We start from the raw sequence: 19,327 nt of genomic DNA, 5'->3' as shown, positions 1-19,327 counted from the left end.
GATACAGGCCTCATTTCCATTCTGATACTGGCCTCATTTCCACTCTTATACAGGCCTCATTTCCATTCTGATACTAGCCTCATTTCCACTCTGATACAGGCCTCATTTCCACTCTGATAAAAGCCTTAGTTCCACTCTGATAAAAGCCTTAGTTCCACTCTGATACAGGCCTCATTTCCACCCTGATAAAAGCCTTAGTTCCACTCTGATACAGGCCTCATTTCCACTCTGATTCTGGCCTCGTTTCGACTCTGATACAGGCCTCATTTCCACTCTGAAACTGGCCTCATTTCCACTCTGATTACAGGCCTCATTTCCACTCTGATAAAAGCCTAAGATCCACTCTGATAAAAGCCTTAGTTCCAATCTGATACTGGCCTCATTTCCACTCTGATACAGGCCTCATTTCCATTCTGATACTGGCCTCATTTCCACTCTGATACAGGCCTCATTTCCACTCTGATAAAAGCCTTAGTTCCACTCTGATAAAAGCCTTAGTTCCACTCTGATACAGGCCTCATTTCCACTCTGATAAAAGCCTAAGATCCACTCTGATAAAAGCCTTAGTTCCACTCTGATACAGGCCTCATTTCCATTCTGATACTAGCCTCATTTCCACTCTGATACAGGCCTCATTTCCACTCTGATTACAGGCCTTGTTTCCACTCTGATAAAAGCCTAAGATCCACTCTGATAAAAGCCTTAGTTCCACTCTTATACAGGCCTCATTTCCATTCTGATACTAGCCTCATTTCCACTCTGCACTCTGATACAGGCCTCATTTCCACTCTGATAAAAGCCTTAGTTCCACTCTGATAAAAGCCTTAGTTCCACTCTGATACAGGCCTCATTTCCACTCTGATAAAAGCCTTAGTTCCACTCTGATACAGGCCTCATTTCCACTCTGATTCTGGCCTCGTTTCCACTCTGATACAGGCCTCATTTCCACTCTGATACTGGCCTTATTTCCACTCTGATTACAGGCCTCATTTCCACTCTGATAAAAGCCTAAGATCCACTCTGATAAAAGCCTTAGTTCCACTCTGATACAGGCCTCATTTCCAATCTGATACTGGCCTCATTTCCACTCTGATACAGGCCTCATTTCCATTCTGATACTGGCCTCATTTCCACTCTGATACAGGCCTCATTTCCACTCTGATAAAAGCCTTAGTTCGACTCTGATAAAAGCCTTAGTTCCACTCTGATACAGGCCTCATTTCCACTCTGATACTGGCCTCATTTCCACTCTGATACAGGCCTCATTTCCACTCTGATACTGGCCTTGTTTCCACTCTGATACTGGACTCATTTCCACTCTGATACAGGCCTCATTTCCATTCTGATACTGGCCTCATTTCCACTCTGATACAGGCCTCATTTCCACTCTGATAAAAGCCTTAGTTCCACTCTGATATAGGGCTCATTTCCACTCTGATACAGGCCTCATTTCCACTCTGATACAGGCCTCATTTCCACTCTGATTACAGGCCTCATTTCCACTCTGATAAAAGCCTAAGATCCACTCTGATAAAAGCCTTAGTTCCACTCTGATACAGGCCTCATTTCCATTCTGATACTGGCCTCATTTCCACTCTTATACAGGCCTCATTTCCATTCTGATACTAGCCTCATTTCCACTCTGATACAGGCCTCATTTCCACTCTGATAAAAGCCTTAGTTCCACTCTGATAAAAGCCTTAGTTCCACTCTGATACAGGCCTCATTTCCACCCTGATAAAAGCCTTAGTTCCACTCTGATACAGGCCTCATTTCCACTCTGATTCTGGCCTCGTTTCGACTCTGATACAGGCCTCATTTCCACTCTGAAACTGGCCTCATTTCCACTCTGATTACAGGCCTCATTTCCACTCTGATAAAAGCCTAAGATCCACTCTGATAAAAGCCTTAGTTCCAATCTGATACTGGCCTCATTTCCACTCTGATACAGGCCTCATTTCCATTCTGATACTGGCCTCATTTCCACTCTGATACAGGCCTCATTTCCACTCTGATAAAAGCCTTAGTTCCACTCTGATACAGGCCTCATTTCCACTCTGATACAGGCCTCATTTCCACTCTGATAAAAGCCTTAGTTCCACTCTGATACAGGCCTCATTTCCACTCTGATACAGGCCTCATATCCACTCTGATACTGGCCTCATTTCAACTCTGATAAAAGCCTTAGTTCCACTCTGATACAGGCCTCATTTACACTCTGATACAGGCCTCATTTCCACTCTGATAAAAGCCTTAGTTCCACTCTGATACAGGCCTCATTTACACTCTGATAAAAGCCTTAGTTCCACTCTGATACAGGCCTCATTTCCACGCTGATACTGGCCCCGTTTCCACTCTGATACAGGCCTAATTTCCACTCTGATACTGGCCTCATTTCCACTCTGATACAGGATTCATTTCCACTCTGATAAAAGCCTTAGATCCACTCTGATAAAAGCCTTAGTTCCACTCTGATACAGGCCTCATTTCCACTCTGATACAGGCCTCATTTCCACTCTGATAAAAGCCTTAGTTCCACTGTGATACAGGCCTCATTTCCATTCTGATACTGGCCTCATTTCCACTCTGATACAGGCCTCATTTCCATTCTGATACTGGCCTCATTTCCACTCTGATACAGGCCTCATTTCCACTCTGATAAAAGCCTTAGTTCCACTCTGATAAAAGCCTTAGTTCCACTCTGATACAGGCCTCATTTCCACTCTGATAAAAGCCTTAGTTCCACTCTGATACAGGCCTCATATCCACTCTGATACTGGCCTCATTTCAACTATGATAAAAGCTTTAGTTCCACTCTGATACAGGCCTCATTTCCACTCTGATACAGGCCTCATTTCCACTCTGATAAAAGCCTTAGTTCCACTCTGATACAGGCCTCATTTCCACTCTGATACAGGCCTCATTTCCACTCTGATAAAAGCCTTAGTTCCACTCTGATACAGGCCTCATTTACACTCTGATAAAAGCCTTAGTTCCACTCTGATACAGGCCTCATTTCCACGCTGATACTGGCCCCGTTTCCACTCTGATAAAGGCCTCATTTCCACTCTGATACTGGCCTCATTTCCACTCTGATACAGGATTCATTTCCACTCTGATAAAAGCCTTAGATCCACTCTGATAAAAGCCTTAGTTCCACTCTGATACATGCCTCATTTCCACTCTGATACAGGCCTCATTTCCACTCTGATAAAAGACTTAGTTCCACTCTGATACAGGCCTCATTTCCACTCTGATACAGGCCTCATATCCACTCTGATACTGGCCTCATTTCAACTCTGAATAAAGCCTTAGTTCCACTCTGATACAGGCCTCATTTCCACTCTGATACAGGCCTCATTTCCACTCTGATAAAAGCCTTAGTTCCACTCTGATACAGGCCTAATTTACACTCTGATAAAAGCCTTAGTTCCACTCTGATACAGGATTCATTTCCACTCTGATAAAAGCCTTAGATCCACTCTGATAAAATCCTTAGTTCCACTCTGATACAGGCCTCATTTCCACTCTGATACAGGCCTCATTTCCACTCTGATAAAAGCCTTAGTTCCACTCTGAGACAGGCCTCATTTCCATTCTGATACTGGCCTCATTTCCACTCTGATACAGGCCTCATTTCCATTCTGATACTGGCCTCATTTCCACTCTGATACAGGCCTCATTTCCACTCTGATAAAAGCCTTAGTTCCACTCTGATACAGGCCTCATTTCCATTCTGATACTGGCCTCATTTCCACTCTGATACAGGCCTCATTTCCATTCTGATACTGGCCTCATTTCCACTCTGATACAGGCCTCATTTCCACTCTGATAAAATCCTTAGTTCCACTCTGATACAGGCCTCATTTACACTCTGATAAAAGCCTTAGTTCCACTCTGATACAGGCCTCATTTCCACTCTGATACTGGCCCCGTTTCCACTCTGATACAAGCCTCATTTCCACTCTGATACTGGCCTCATTTCCACTCTGATACAGGCCTCATTTCCACTCTGATAAAAGCCTTAGATCCACTCTGATAAAAGCCTTAGTTCCACTCTGATACAGGCCTCATTTCCACTCTGATACAGGCCTCATTTCCACTCTGATAAAGGCCTTAGTTCCACTCTGATACAGGCCTCATTTCCAATCTGATACAGGCCTCATTTCCACTCTGATACTGGCCTCATTTCCACTCTGATACAGGCCTCATTTCCACTCTGATAAAAGCCTTAGATCCACTCTGATACAGGCCAAATTTCCACTCCTATAAAAGCCTTAGTTCCACTCTGATAAAAGCCTTAGTTCCACTCTGATACAGGCCTCATTTCCACTCTGATAAAAGCCTTAGATCCACTCTGATACAGGCCTAATTTCCACTCATATAAAAGCCTTAGTTCACTCTGATAAAAGCCTTAGTTCCCCTCTGATACTGGACTCATTTCCACTCTGATACTGGCCTTCTTTCAACTCTGATACTGGACTCATTTCCACTCTGATACTGGCCTCGTTTCCACTCTGATACTGGCCTCATTTTCAATCTGATACTGGCCTCATTTCCACTCTGATAAAAGCCTTAGTTCCACTCTGATACAGTCCTCATTTCCACTCTGATAAAAGCCTTAGTTCCACTCTGATACAGGCCTCATTTCCATTCTGATACTAGCCTCATTTCCACTCTGATACAGGCCTCATTTCCACTCTGATAAAAGCCTTAGTTCCACTCTGATAAAAGCCTTAGTTCCACTCTGATACAGGCCTCATTTCCACTCTGATAAAAGCCTTAGTTCCACTCTGATACAGGCCTCATTTCCACTCTGATACAGGATTCATTTCCACTCTGATAAAAGCCTTAGATCCACTCCGATAAAAGCCTTAGTTCCACTCTGATACATGCCTCATTTCCACTCTGATACAGGCCTCATTTCCACTCTGATAAAAGCCTTAGTTCCACTCTGATACTGGCCTCATTTCCACTCGGAGAAAAGCCTCAGTTCCACTCTGATACAGGCCTCATTTCCACTCTGATAAAAGCCTTAGTTCCACTCTGATACAGGCCTCATTTCCACTCTGATAAAAGCTTTAGTTCCACTCTGATACATGCCTCCTTTCCACTCTGATACTGGCCTCATTTTCACTCTGATACAGGCCTCATTTCCACTCTGATACTGGCCTCTTTTCCAGTCTGATACAGGCCTCATTTCCACTCTGATTCAGGCCTCATTTCCACTCTGATAAAAGCCTTAGTTCCACTCTGATACAGTCCTCATTTCCACTCTGATACAGGCCTCATTTCCACTCTGATAAAAGCCTTTGTTCCACTCTGATACAGGCCTCATTTCCACTCTGATAAAAGCCTTAGTTTCACTCTGATACTGGACTCATTTCCACTCTGATACTGGCCTTGTTTCCACTCTGATACTGGACTCATTTCCACTCTGATACTGGCCTCATTTCCACTCTGATAAAAGCCTTAGTTCCACTCTGATACAGGCCTCATTTCCACTCTGATAAAAGCCTTAGTTCCACTCTGATACAGTTCTCATTTCCACTCTGATACAGGCCTCATTTCCACTCTGATACAGGCCTCATTTCCAATCTGATAAAAGCCTTAGTTCCACTCTGATACTGGACTCATTTCCACTCTGATACTGTTCTTGTTTCCACTCTGATAATGGACTCATTTCCACTCTGATACTGGCCTCATTTCCACTCTGATACTGGCCTCGTTTCCACTCTGATACTGGCCTCATTTCCACTCTGATAAAAGCCTTAGTTCCACTCTGATACAGGCCTCATTTCCACTCTGATAAAAGCCTTAGTTCCACTCTGATGCAGGCCTCATTTCCACTCGGATAAAAGCCTTAGTTCCACTCTGATACAGGCCTCATTTCCACTCTGATACAGGCCTCATTTCCACTCTGATACTGGCCTCATTTCCACTCTGATAAAAGCCTTAGTTCCACTCTGATACAGCCTCATTTCCACTCTGATAAAAGCCTTAGTTCCACTCTGATACAGGCCTCATTTCCACTCTGATACAGGCCTCATTTCCACTCTGATACAGGCCTCATTTCCACTCTGATAAAAGCCTTAGTTCCACTCTGATACTGGACTCATTTCCACTCTGATACTGGCCTCGTTTCCACTCTGATACTGGCCTCATTTCCACTCTGATAAAAGCCTTAGTTCCACTCTGATACAGGCCTCATTTCCACTCTGATACTGGCCTCATTTCCAATTTGATAAAAGCCTTAGTTCCACTCTGATACAGCCTCTTTTCCACTCTGATAAAAGCCTTAGTTCCATTCTGATACAGGCCTCATTTCCACTCTGATAAAAGCCTTAGTTCCACTCTGATACAGGCTTCATTTCCACCCTGATAAAAGCCTTAGTTCCACTCTGATACTGGCCTCATTTCCACTCGGAGAAAAGCCTCAGTTCCACTCTGATACAGGCCTCATTTCCACTCTGATAAAAGCCTTAGTTCCACTCTGATACAGGCCTCATTTCCACTCTGATAAAAGCTTTAGTTCCACTCTGATACATGCCTCATTTCCACTCTGATACTGGCCTCATTTTCACTCTGATACAGGCCTCATTTCCACTCTGATACTGGCCTCTTTTCCAGTCTGATACAGGCCTCATTTCCACTCTGATTCAGGCCTCATTTCCACTCTGATAAAAGCCTTAGTTCCACTCTGATAAAAGCCTTAGTTCCACTCTGATACAGGCCTCATTTCCACTCTGATACTGGCCTTGTTTCCACTCTGATACTGGACTCATTTCCACTCTGATACTGGCCTCATTTCCACTCTGATAAAAGCCTTAGTTCCACTCTGGTACAGGCCTCATTTCCACTCTGATAAAAGCCTTAGTTCCACTCTGATACAGTTCTCATTTCCACTCTGATACAGGCCTCATTTCCACTCTGATACAGGCCTCATTCCCAATCTGATAAAAGCCTTAGTTCCACTCTGATACTGGACTCATTTCCACTCTGATACTGTTCTTGTTTCCACTCTGATAATGGACTCATTTCCACTCTGATACTGGCCTCATTTCCACTCTGATACTGGCCTCGTTTCCACTCTGATACTGGCCTCATTTCCACTCTGATAAAAGCCTTAGTTCCACTCTGATCCAGGCCTCATTTCCACTCTGATACTGGCCTCATTTCCACTCTGATAAAAGCCTTAGTTCCACTCTGATACAGCCTCATTTCCACTCTGATAAAAGCCTTAGTTCCACTCTGATACAGGCCTCATTTCCACTCTGATACAGGCCTCATTTCCACTCTGATAAAAGCCTTAGTTCCACTCTGATACAGGCCTCATTTCCACTCTGATACAGGCCTCATTTCCACTCTGATAAAAGCCTTAGTACCACTCTGATACAGGCCTCATTTCCACTCTGATAAAAGCCTTAGTTCCACTCTGATACAGGCCTCATTTCCACTCTGATAAAAGCTTTAGTTCCACTCTGATACATGCCTCATTTCCACTCTGATACTGGCCTCATTTCCACTCTGATAAAAGCCTTAGTTCCACTCTGATACAGGCCTCATTTACACTCTGATAAAAGCCTTAGTTCCACTCTGATACAGGCCTCATTTCCATTCTGATAAAAGCCTTAATTCCACTCTGATACAGGCCTCATTTCCACTCGGATAAAAGCCTTATTTCCACTCTGATACAGGCCTCATTTCCACTCTGATAAAAGCCTTAGTTCCACTCTGATATAGGCCTCATTTCCACTCTGATAAAGGCCTTAGTCCCACTCTGATACAGGCCTCATTTCCACTCTGATAAAAGCTTTAGTTCCACTCTGATACATGCCTCATTTCCACTCTGATACTGGCCTCATTTCCACTCTGATACAGGCCTCATTTCCACTCTGATTCAGGCTTCATTTCCACTCTGATAAAAGCCTTAGTTCCACTCTGATAAAAGCCTTAGTTCCACTCTAATACTGGCCTCATTTCCACTCTGATACAGGCCTCATTTCCACTTCCACAGTAGCTCTGTAATGTGAAGAGTAAGGGTCATGTTAACAGTAGCTCTGTAATGTGAAGACTGACCCTCAACAATGGGGCCCCACAAGGGTGCATGCTCAGCCCCATCCTGTACTCCCTGTTCACCCATGACTGCGTGGGCATGCACAACTCCAACTCAATTATCAAGTTTGCAGACGACACAACAGCAGTGGGCTTGATTACCAACGGCCAGACAGCCTACAGGGAAGAGGTGAGGGCCCTCGGAGTGTGGTGTCAGGCCTACATTATGATCAAATAGCCACAGTAGCATACATGGGTACAGCCTCAGTGCTCACAGTAAAACTGTAAGTTATAGTGGGTACAGCCTCAGTGTTCACAGTAAAACTGTAAGTTATAGTGGGTACAGCCTCAGTGTTCACAGTAAAACTGTAAGTTATAGTGGGTACAGCCTCAGTGTTCACAGTAAAACTAATTTATAGTGGGTACAGCCTGTGTTCACAGTAAAACTGTCATTTATAGTGGGTACAGCCTCAGTGTTCACAGTAAAACTGTAAGTTATAGTGGGTACAGCCTCAGTGTTCACAGTAAAACTAATTTATAGTGGGTACAGCCTGTGTTCACAGTAAAACTGTCATTTATAGTGGGTACAGCCTCAGTGTTCACAGTAAACGCGTGCTGGAAGTTGCAGAGAATTTTCACAACTTTCAAGACCTGAAATTTCCTCAGTGCCAAAAACCAAATGGAAGTTTGAAGGTAGATTTGCCCCCTCCCCAAAAAGGGATTAAATGTGTAAAAAATTTAAATAGATATAAATATATATTTACTGAGTTTATATTTATATCCTAGATACAAGACGCACTTCAAAACCTTGTTCATTTTAACATCTGTCTTTTTGCAGTTTATGAATGTGTTATTCAATGTGTTTCTATGGGTTTTAGTAGTTAAGGCCAAAATCAATATTTTATCAAATACATTTTTAATATATATATATTTCTTGTACCTAAAGGGGTCCTAAAATTCTACATCTAACAGCTGAATTGGATGACTTAAAACTCTTCCATATGTCGGGCTGTTTGTGAGTGTGTGCGTGGATGTGAGTATCGGAGTGTTCCTCTCTCACAGAGCCCAGTAACAAGACGCTGGTCTGTAAATGTCTGTCTGTGGAAATGTTTGTGCAAGAACTTAAGACCAGCCTCTCTGAGAACTGTAGGGGCATTCATGGGCTCTCAATGCTGCAGTCAGTATGAACTGTCTTGTGTGTGCCTGTGTGTGCCTGTTTGTGTGTGTGTGTGTGTGTGTGTGTGTGTGTATGTGTGTGTGTGTGTGTGTGTGTGTGTGTGTGTGTGTGTGTGTGTGTGTGTGTGTGTGTGTGTGTGTGTGTGTGTGTGTGTGTGTGTGTGTGTGTGTGTGTGTTCACATGCGCACAATGTATCACCGGTTTCAGCCCGTGTATAGTCGTCTGTCGACGTCGGTGTTAGAATCAGGCCATTATGAATTCACATTCCTCCAGCTCCTGGAGATGAAACGCGGTCACAACTCTTTCTAGACCGTTCATAGTAACGTTAGTCATTTCACACATTCAGCATGTTTATTGAGCGCCAGGTAGCTAACCGTTATGAAGATACTGATATATTCATATATCTGAGAGTCTAATCTCCAGTTAGATCCGTAGATTCATAAGGCACTTTAAACAGACGGCATGAGGATCACGACATGTTTTACCGCAGAAAGGAGCTCAACTTTCTACGTACCGTCTTCGCCATAATCATCGATTAAAGGGTTGCTCAAATATGGCGGCAAAGGTGAAGTTGACACCAGACCAATAACAGTTGATACCAGGAGAAACAATGTAAAAGAGTCTTGAATAGAGACTTAACATCCTGTAAAAAAAAAAGATTGCAATTTTGAAACGGCAGTAATGGTGCAGTAAGTGCAGTCGACTGTGGTATTCTGTACGAGGTATTGGACGAGGTACGAGGTATTTGCAGCGTACTGCAGTTATACTGCAGTCTGGACGAGGTATTTGCAGCGTACTGCAGTCGACTGTGGTATTCTGGACGAGGTATTTGCAGTGTACTGCAGTCGACTGTGGTATTCTGGACGAGGTATTGGACGAGGTACGAGGTATTTGCAGCGTACTGCAGTTATACTGCAGTCTGGACGAGGTATTTGCAGCGTACTGCAGTCGACTGTGGTATTCTGGACGAGGTATTTGCAGCGTACTGCAGTCGACTGTGGTATTCTGCACGAGGTATTTACAGTGTACTGCAGTCGACTGTGGTATTCTCTACGAGGTATTTCAGCGTACTGCAGTCGACTGTGGTATTCTGGACGAGGTATTTGCAGCGTACTGCAGTTATACTGCACTCTGGACAAGGTATTTGCAGCGTACTGCAGTTATACTGCACTCTGGACAAGGTATTTGCAGCGTACTGCAGTTATACTGCACTCTGGACGAGGTATTTGCAGCGTACTGCAGTTATACTGCACTCTGGATGAGGTATTTGTAGCGTACTGCAGTTATACTGCACTCTGGACGAGGTATTTACAGTGTACTGCAGTTATACTGCACTCTGGTCGAGGTATTTGCAGCGTACTGCAGTTATACTGCACTCTGAACAATCTTTTTTCATAGAGGTTCTTGAAACGTATTCCCTTTAGAATGAGAATATAATATTTTGACGAACGTTATACAAATAAACATGTAAACGCAGGTGAAAGCTTCTCTGGCTACATGATCGTGTCGTTTTGAGTGTTTGTGTGTGTTTGTACTATTTAATCCCTCTCAGTTTCATTTGCTAAACTACTGTTGGTGTTTTCTATGAAAGCTGCTTCTGAGTAAAAACTCACTCCTCAGATTTACGTTTTTTTAAAGTAAAAAAACATATAGATTCATGATTCATCTTGAGATCCGATAATGAGTCTGTGTCCTAAATTGCACCCTATTCCCTATAAAGCCTTATGGGTACAGGTCAAAAGTAGTGCACTGCACATGTATAGGGAATAGGGTGCGATTTGAGAGCCTGGTTCTCTCATTCAGAGAGAATGTATAGGGAATAGGGTGTCTGATGTTGTTGTCCAGACTGGAACGTCTCCATGTCTTCATGTCTCCATGTCTGATGTTGTTTTCCAGACTGGAACGTCTCCATGTCTTCATGTCTGATGATGTTGTCCAGACTGGAACGTCTTCATGTCTTCATGTCTGATGTTGTTGTCCAGACTGGAAAGTCTCCATGTCTTCATGTCTTCATGTCTGATGTTGTTGTTCAGACTGGAACGTCTCCATGTCTGATGATGTTGTCCAGACTGGAAAATCTCCATGTCTGATGATATTGTCCAGACTGGAACATCTTCATGTCTCCATGTCTTCATGTCTGATGTAGTTGTCCAGACTGGAACGTCTCCATGTCTTCATGTCTGATGATGTTGTCCAGACTGGAAGGTCTCCATGTCTGATGATGTTGTCCAGACTGGAACGTCTTCATGTCTTCATGTCTGATGTTGTTGTTCAGACTGGAACGTCTTCATGTCTTCAATACCTAGGTTTACCTCCACTGTATTCACATCCTACCATACATTTGTCTGTACATTATACCTTGATGCTATTTTATCGCCCCCAGAAACCTCCTTTTACTCTATGTTCCAGACGTTCTAGACGACCAATTCTCATAGCTTTTAGCCGTACCCTTATTCTACTCCTCCTATGTTCCTCTGGCGATGTAGAGGTGAATCCAGGCCCTGCAGTGCCTAGCTCCACTCCTATTCCCCAGGCGCTCTCTTTTGACGACTTCTGTAACCGTAATAGCCTTGGTTTCATGCATGTTAACATTAGAAGCCTCCTCCCTAAGTTTGTTCTATTCACTGCTTTAGCACACTCTGCCAACCCGGATGTTCTAGCTGTGTCTGAATCCTGGCTTAGGAAGACCACCAAAAATTCAGACATTTTAATTCCAAACTACAAAATTTTCAGACAAGATAGAACTGCCAAAGGGTGCGGTGTTGCAATCTACTGCAAAGATAGCCTGCAGAGTTCTGTCCTACTATCCAGGTCTGTACCCAAACAATTTGAACTTCTACTTTTAAAAATCCACCTCTCTAAAAACAAGTCTCTCACCGTTGCCGCCTGCTATAGACCACCCTCTGCCCCCAGCTGTGCTCTGGACACCATATGTGAACTGATTGCCCCCCATCTATCTTCAGAGTTCGTGCTGCTAGGCGACCTCAACTGGAACATGCTTAACACCCCAGCCACCCTACAATCTAAACTTGATGCCCTCAATCTCACACAAATTATCAATGAACCTACCAGGTACCTCCCCAAAGCCTTAAACACGGGCACCCTCATAGATATCATCCTAACCAACTTCCCCTCTAAATACACCTCTGCTGTCTTCAACCAAGATCTCAGCGATCACTGCCTCATTGCCTGCATCCGTAATGGGTCAGCGGTCAAACGACCTCCACTCATCACTGTAAAACGCTCCCTGAAACACTTCTGCGAGCAGGCCTTTCTATTGATCTCATCCCATCAGTAGAGGATGCCTGGATATTTTTTTTAAATGCCTTCCTAACCATCTTAAATAAACATGCCCCATTTAAGAAATTTAGAACCAGGAACAGATATAGCCCTTGGTTCTCCCCAGACCTGACTGCCCCTAACCAACACAAAAACATCCTATGGCGTTCTGCATTAGCATCGAACAGCCCCCGTGATATGCAGCTGTTCAGGGAAGCTAGAAATCATTATACACAGGCAGTTAGAAAAGCCAAGGCTAGCTTTTTCAAGCAGAAATTTGCTTCCTGCAACACTAACTCAAAAAAGTTCTGGGACACTGTAAAGTCCATGGAGAATAAGAACACCTCCTCCCAGCTGCCCACTGCACTGAAGATAGGAAACACTGTCACCACTGATAAATCCACCATAATTGAGAATTTCAATAAGCATTTTTCTACGGCTGGCCATGCTTTCCACCTGGCTACTCCTACCCCGGACAACAGCACTGCACCCCCAACAGCAACTCGCCCAAGCCTTCCCCATTTCTCCTTCTCCCAAATCCATTCAGCTGATGTTCTGAAAGAGCTGCAAAATCTGGACCCCTACAAATCAGCCGGGCTAGACAATCTGGACCCTTTCTTTCTAAAATTATCTGCCGAAATTGTTGCCACCCCTATTACTAGCCTGTTCAACCTCTCTTTCGTGTCGTCTGAGATTCCCAAAGATTGGAAAGCAGCTGCGGTCATCCCCCTCTTCAAAGGGGGGGACACTCTTGACCCAAACTGCTACAGACCTATATCTATCCTACCGTGCCTTTCTAAGGTCTTCGAAAGCCAAGTCAACAAACAGATTACCGACCATTTCGAATCTCACCATACCTTCTCTGCTATGCAATCTGGTTTCAGAGCTGGTCATGGGTGCACCTCAGCCACGCTCAAGGTCCTAAACGATATCTTAACCGCCATCGATAAGAAACATTACTGTGCAGCCGTATTCATTGATCTGGCCAAGGCTTTCGACTCTGTCAATCACCATATCCTCATCGGCAGACTCGATAGCCTTGGTTTCTCAAATGATTGCCTCGCCCGGTTCACCAACTACTTCTCTGATAGAGTTCAGTGTGTCAAATCGGAGGGTCTGCTGTCCGGACCTCTGGCAGTCTCTATGGGGGTGCCACAGGGTTCAATTCTTGGACCGACTCTCTTCTCTGTATACATCAATGAGGTCGCTCTTGCTGCTGGTGAGTCCCTGATCCACCTCTACGCAGACGACACCATTCTGTATACTTCCGGCCCTTCTTTGGACACTGTGTTAACAACCCTCCAGACAAGCTTCAATGCCATACAACTCTCCTTCCGTGGCCTCCAATTGCTCTTAAATACAAGTAAAACTAAATGCATGCTCTTCAACCGATCGCTACCTGCACCTACCCGCCTGTCCAACATCACTACTCTGGACGGCTCTGACTTAGAATACGTGGACAACTACAAATACTTAGGTGTCTGGTTAGACTGTAAACTCTCCTTCCAGACCCATATCAAACATCTCCAATCCAAAGTTAAATCTAGAATTGGCTTCCTATTTCGCAACAAAGCATCCTTCACTCATGCTGCCAAACATACCCTTGTAAAACTGACCATCCTACCAATCCTCGACTTTGGCGATGTCATTTACAAAATAGCCTCCAATACCCTACTCAACAAATTGGATGCAGTCTATCACAGTGCAATCCGTTTTATCACCAAAGCCCCATATACTACCCACCATTGTGACCTGTACGCTCTCGTTGGCTGGCCCTCGCTTCATACTCGTCGCCAAACCCACTGGCTCCATGTCATCTACAAGACCCTGCTAGGTAAAGTCCCCCCTTATCTCAGCTCGCTGGTCACCATAGCATCTCCCACCGGTAGCACACGCTCCAGTAGGTATATCTCTCTAGTCACCCCCAAAACCAATTCTTTCTTTGGCCGCCTCTCCTTCCAGTTCTCTGCTGCCAATGACTGGAACGAACTACAAAAATCTCTGAAACTGGAAACACTTATCTCCCTCACTAGCTTTAAGCACCAACTGTCAGAGCAGCTCACAGATTACTGCACCTGTACATAGCCCACCTATAATTTAGCCCAAACAACTACCTCTTTCCCAACTGTATTTAATTTTAATTAATTTATTTATTTTGCTCCTTTGCACCCCATTATTTTTATTTCTACTTTGCACATTCTTCCATTGCAAAACTACCATTCCAGTATTTTACTTGCTATATTGTATTTACTTTGCCATCATGGCCTTTTTTGCCTTTACCTCCCTTCTCACCTCATTTGCTCACATTGTATATAGACTTGTTTATACTGCATTACTGACTGTATGTTTGTTTTTACTCCATGTGTAACTCTGTGTCGTTTTATCTGTCGAACTGCTTTGCTTTATCTTGGCCAGGTCGCAATTGTAAATGAGAACTTGTTCTCAACTTGCCTACCTGGTTAAATAAAGGTAAATAAAATAAATAATATGTCTCCATGTCTGATGATGTTGTTCAGACTGGAACGTCTTCATGTCTTCATGTCTGATGTTGTTGTCCAGACTGGAACGTCATCATGTTTTCATGTCTGATGTTGTTGTCCAGACTGGAACGTCTTCATGTCTTCATGTCTGATGTTGTTGTTCAGACTGGAACGTCTTCATGTCTTCATGTCTGATGTTGTTGTCCAGACTGGAACGTCTCCATGTCTGATGTTGATGTCCAGACTGGAACGTCTTCATGTCTTCATGTCTGATGATGTTGTCCAGACTGGAACGTCTTCATGTCTTCATGTCTGATGATGTTGTCCAGACTGGAACGTCTTCATGTCTTCATGTCTGATGTTTTTGTCCAGACTGGAATGTCTTCATGTCTGATTTTGTTGTCCAGACTGGAACGTCTCCATATCTTCATGTCTGATGATGTTGTCCAGACTGGAACGTCTCCATGTCTTCATGTCTGATGTTGTTGTCCAGACTGGAACGTCTCCATATCTGATGATGTTGTCCAGACTGGAACGTCTTCATGTCTTCATGTCTGATGATGTTGTCCAGACTGGAACGTCTCCATGTCTTCATGTCTGATGTTGTTGTCCAGACTGGAACGTCTCCATGTCTGATGATGTTGTCCAGACTGGAACGTCTTCATGTCTTCATGTCTGATGATGTTGTCCAGACTGGAACGTCTCCATGTCTGATGTTGTTGTCCAGACTGGAACGTCTTCATGTCTTCATGTCTGATGTTGTTGTCCAGACTGGAACGTCTTCATGTCTGATGATGTTGTCCAGACTGGAACGTCTTCATGTCTGATGTTGTTGTCCAGACTGGAACATCTTCATGTCTTCATGTCTGATGTTGTTGTCCAGACTGGCACGTCTTGATGTCTTCATGTCTGATGATGTTGTCCAGACTGGAACGTCTCCATGTCTGATGATGTTGTCCAGACTGGAACGTCTTCATGTCTTCATGTCTGATGATGTTGTCCAGACTGGAACGTCTTCATGTCTTCATGTTCTGATGATGTTGTCCAGACTGGAACGTCTTCATGTCTTCATGTCTGATGTTGTTGTCCAGACTGGAACGTCTTCATGTCTGATGATGTTGTCCAGACTGGAACGTCTTCATGTCTTTTTCCGTGCCGACAGATTCCCTGTCTTCTGGCGATGATGAAGACCATGATGAAGACTGGGATGATACAGGTAATGGAAATGGTGTGTTCTATCTCTTCATCTCTTCGTCTCTTCATCTCTTCATCTTTTAATCTCTTAATCTCTTCATTCATTCATCCTGATGTCAGTAGATTTTGAACTGAAAGCCATAATGTAATACACACTGATAATGTACTAAATATGCTGCAAGCATTACGTAATAATGTTTTTGCACCTAATGTAATCATTATTACATTACAAATTGGGTAAAAAATATTTTTAAATGATAACAACCTAAAATCACTCGTTTGAGTCACACACTTGAGGAAAGCCTTGCATCTGCATCAATTGCCACAACAGACTTACACTTTAATTGTGACCTAAGAAACGACGACAAACAAAGACCTAACAAATAAATACTTGAAGACTTACCTTGCAGTCATGTGATTATCCAAGTTGTAATTATTACCAACATATTCCACAGGAGTTTCACTCCTCCTTATCCCAGGAATGACCAGGACACTTTGACGTTTCAGAGTGCAGATGGAACCAGACTATTATACACCAGGACACTTTGATCTTTAAGAGTGCAGATGGAACCAGACTGTTATTCACCAGGACACTTTGACCTTTCAGAGTGCAGATGGATCCAGACTGTTATTCACCAGGACACTTTGATCTTTCAGAGTGCAGATGGAACCATGATAGGCAGACAGACTGACTGATTCACTCACTTACACGCACACTCACACTTAACCCATCGATCCAAGGCCAAAATCGGAATTTTTCCTTACTTTTATTTTTCTGCCTTTACAGTCCTCTTATAAGCCTCACACACTGGACCCACTCCAGTTAGCCTACCTCTCCAACAGATCCACTGAAGGTGCCATGACCATCACGATTCACACGGCCGTAACACATCTGGACAAGAGGAACACCTATGTGAGAATGCTGTTCATTGACTACAGTTCAACATTCAACACTATTGTTACCTCCAAGCTCAACACCAAGCTCAGAGCCCTGGGTCTGGACACCAAGCTCAGAGCCCTGGGTCTGGAAACCAAGCTCAGAGCCCTGGGTCTGGACATCACCCTCTGAAACTGGATTCTGGACTTTTTGACGGGCAGACCACCACAGGCTATGACGATTAGCAACAACACGACCTCCACAATGACGCTTAACACAGGGGCTCCCCAGGGGTGTGTCCTCAGCCCCTCCCTGTTCACCCATGGGTTCTGTCCATGACCACAAGGCCCTCCAGTGGGTGGTGAAGACGGTCCAGTACATCCCTTCTCAGGTCAACCAGTACAAGAAACATTTCAACGCAAAGTTGTGTTCTGGTATTGTGTCGATATCACAACTCTCTGGGAATGTTTTGTCCACAGTATCTAAATGTGTCTTAAGCTCAACACCAAGCTCAGAGCCCTGGGTCTGGACACCAAGCTCAGAGCCCTGGGTCTATCTGCTGGGAAACATGAGCTTTCCAAAATTAGTCCACTGGTTTAATAAGCTGTCCAGTTACATTACCTTAGTCATGTTAAATAGGAATGTGGTGTGTAGCCAGCTATTACTGCAGCATGCAAGGTTGGGGTGAATTCCACTAATTCAATTCTAATTCAGCTCTCGCTCCCTGTAAATTCCTGGTCAGTCTTTGAATTCAGAGATTATTCCAATGTTAAATCATTTCATACAGCCTAGAATATTGGAATACAGGTGGAAATGATTACAACACATTCTACAGTTCATCTACTGTATGTACGTACGTTTTTAGGTTGTTATTACATTATTGGTTCAAGTTATTATGCTGTTCCTATTTGTAGATGGGTCCTGTCTGGGGCCTGTCTGGGGCCTGTCTGGGTCCTGTCTGGGTCCTGTCTGGGGCCTGTCTGGGTCCTGTCTGGGGCCTGTCTGGGTCCTGTCTGGGGCCTGTCTGGGTCCTGTCTGGGGCCTGTCTGGGTCCTGTCTGGGGCCTGTCTGGGTCCTGTCTGGGTCCTGTCTGGGGCCTGTCTGGGTCCTGTCTGGGTCCTGTCTGGGTCCTGTCTGGGGCCTGTCTGGGTCCTGTCTGGGGCCTGTCTGGGTCCTGTCTGGGTCCTGTCTGGGTCCTGTCTGGGGCCTGTCTGGGTCCTGTCTGGGTCCTGTCTGGGGCCTGTCTGGGTCCTGTCTGGGTCCTGTCTGGGTCCTGTCTGGGGCCTGTCTGGGTCCTGTCTGGGTCCTGTCTGGGGCCTGTCTGGGTCCTGTCTGGGTCCTGTCTGGGGCCTGTCTGGGTCCTGTCTGGGGCCTGTCTGGGTCCTGTCTGACACGTTACTCATCAGTCGGGTTCAAGTTATTATACGATCCATTATCCTTTTTTACCCGCTTCAAAATGCAATAATTATTAGCAGGTATTACAATATAATTTGCTACATGGTTACAGCAGGGGACAGAGAGGCCCCAGAGAGGTTAATCTCTCACATAGCAGGGGACAGAGAGGTTAAACCCCCTACGTAGCAGGGGACAGAGAGGTTAAACCCCCTACGTAGCAGGGGACAGAGAGGTTAAACCCCCCACGTAGCAGGGGACAGAGAGGTTAATCCCCCACGTAGCAGGGGACAGAGAGGTTAAGCCCCCCACGTAACAGGGGACAGAGAGGTTAAACCCCCTACGTAGCAGGGGACAGAGAGGTTAATCCCCCACGTAGCAGGGGACAGAGAGGTTAAACCCCCCACGTAACAGGGGACAGAGAGGTTAAACCCCCTACGTAGCAGGGGACAGAGAGGTTAATCCCCCACGTAGCAGGGGACAGAGAGGTTAAACCCCCTACGTAGCAGGCAGACACTCTACTCTAATGCCTTATTTGTTTTGAAAGAGAGAGAGGGTTTGGGGTTTTTAGTCACCGTTTTTAGTCACCAACTTAATGAGTGGTTAGGGTTGGATCGGTCTGCTGTGGGGAGAAATGAGCTCATACCATACCCTGTAGAATAACTCTGTTATAGCGCTGTTTTACCCTTGGTCAAGAAGACAGAGCTCTCACACAGAGAGAGGAGGCAGCCAGTCTCAAAGTAGCCTGCAACACATTACAGGTCACAGTATGTCAATGAAACTGGAATAATCACAGCTGTCTGTGTGTCTGTGTGTCTGTGTGTCTGTGTGTCTGTGTGTGTGTCTGTCTGTCTGTCTGTCTGTCTGACTGTC

The 19,327-nt window shown here is 44.7% G+C and overlaps 1 protein-coding gene across 1 annotated transcript in view; it reads left to right on the top strand.

The window, feature by feature from the left end:
• fgfr3 (fibroblast growth factor receptor 3) overlaps positions 1-19,327 on the top strand; it is a 229,702-nt gene that overhangs the window by 112,417 nt on the left and 97,958 nt on the right. Inside the window, 1 exon segment of the mRNA XM_031787620.1 lies at positions 16,154-16,207. Coding sequence (XP_031643480.1) covers positions 16,154-16,207 — 54 coding nt within the window.

The sequence above is a fragment of the Oncorhynchus kisutch genome, linkage group LG14 (assembly GCF_002021735.2).
Source record: "Oncorhynchus kisutch isolate 150728-3 linkage group LG14, Okis_V2, whole genome shotgun sequence".
In the NCBI taxonomy this organism is placed as follows: Eukaryota; Metazoa; Chordata; class Actinopteri; order Salmoniformes; family Salmonidae; genus Oncorhynchus; species Oncorhynchus kisutch.
Note: the sequence above shows the minus strand (reverse complement) of the source record. Positions and strands in the feature narration are given on the sequence as shown.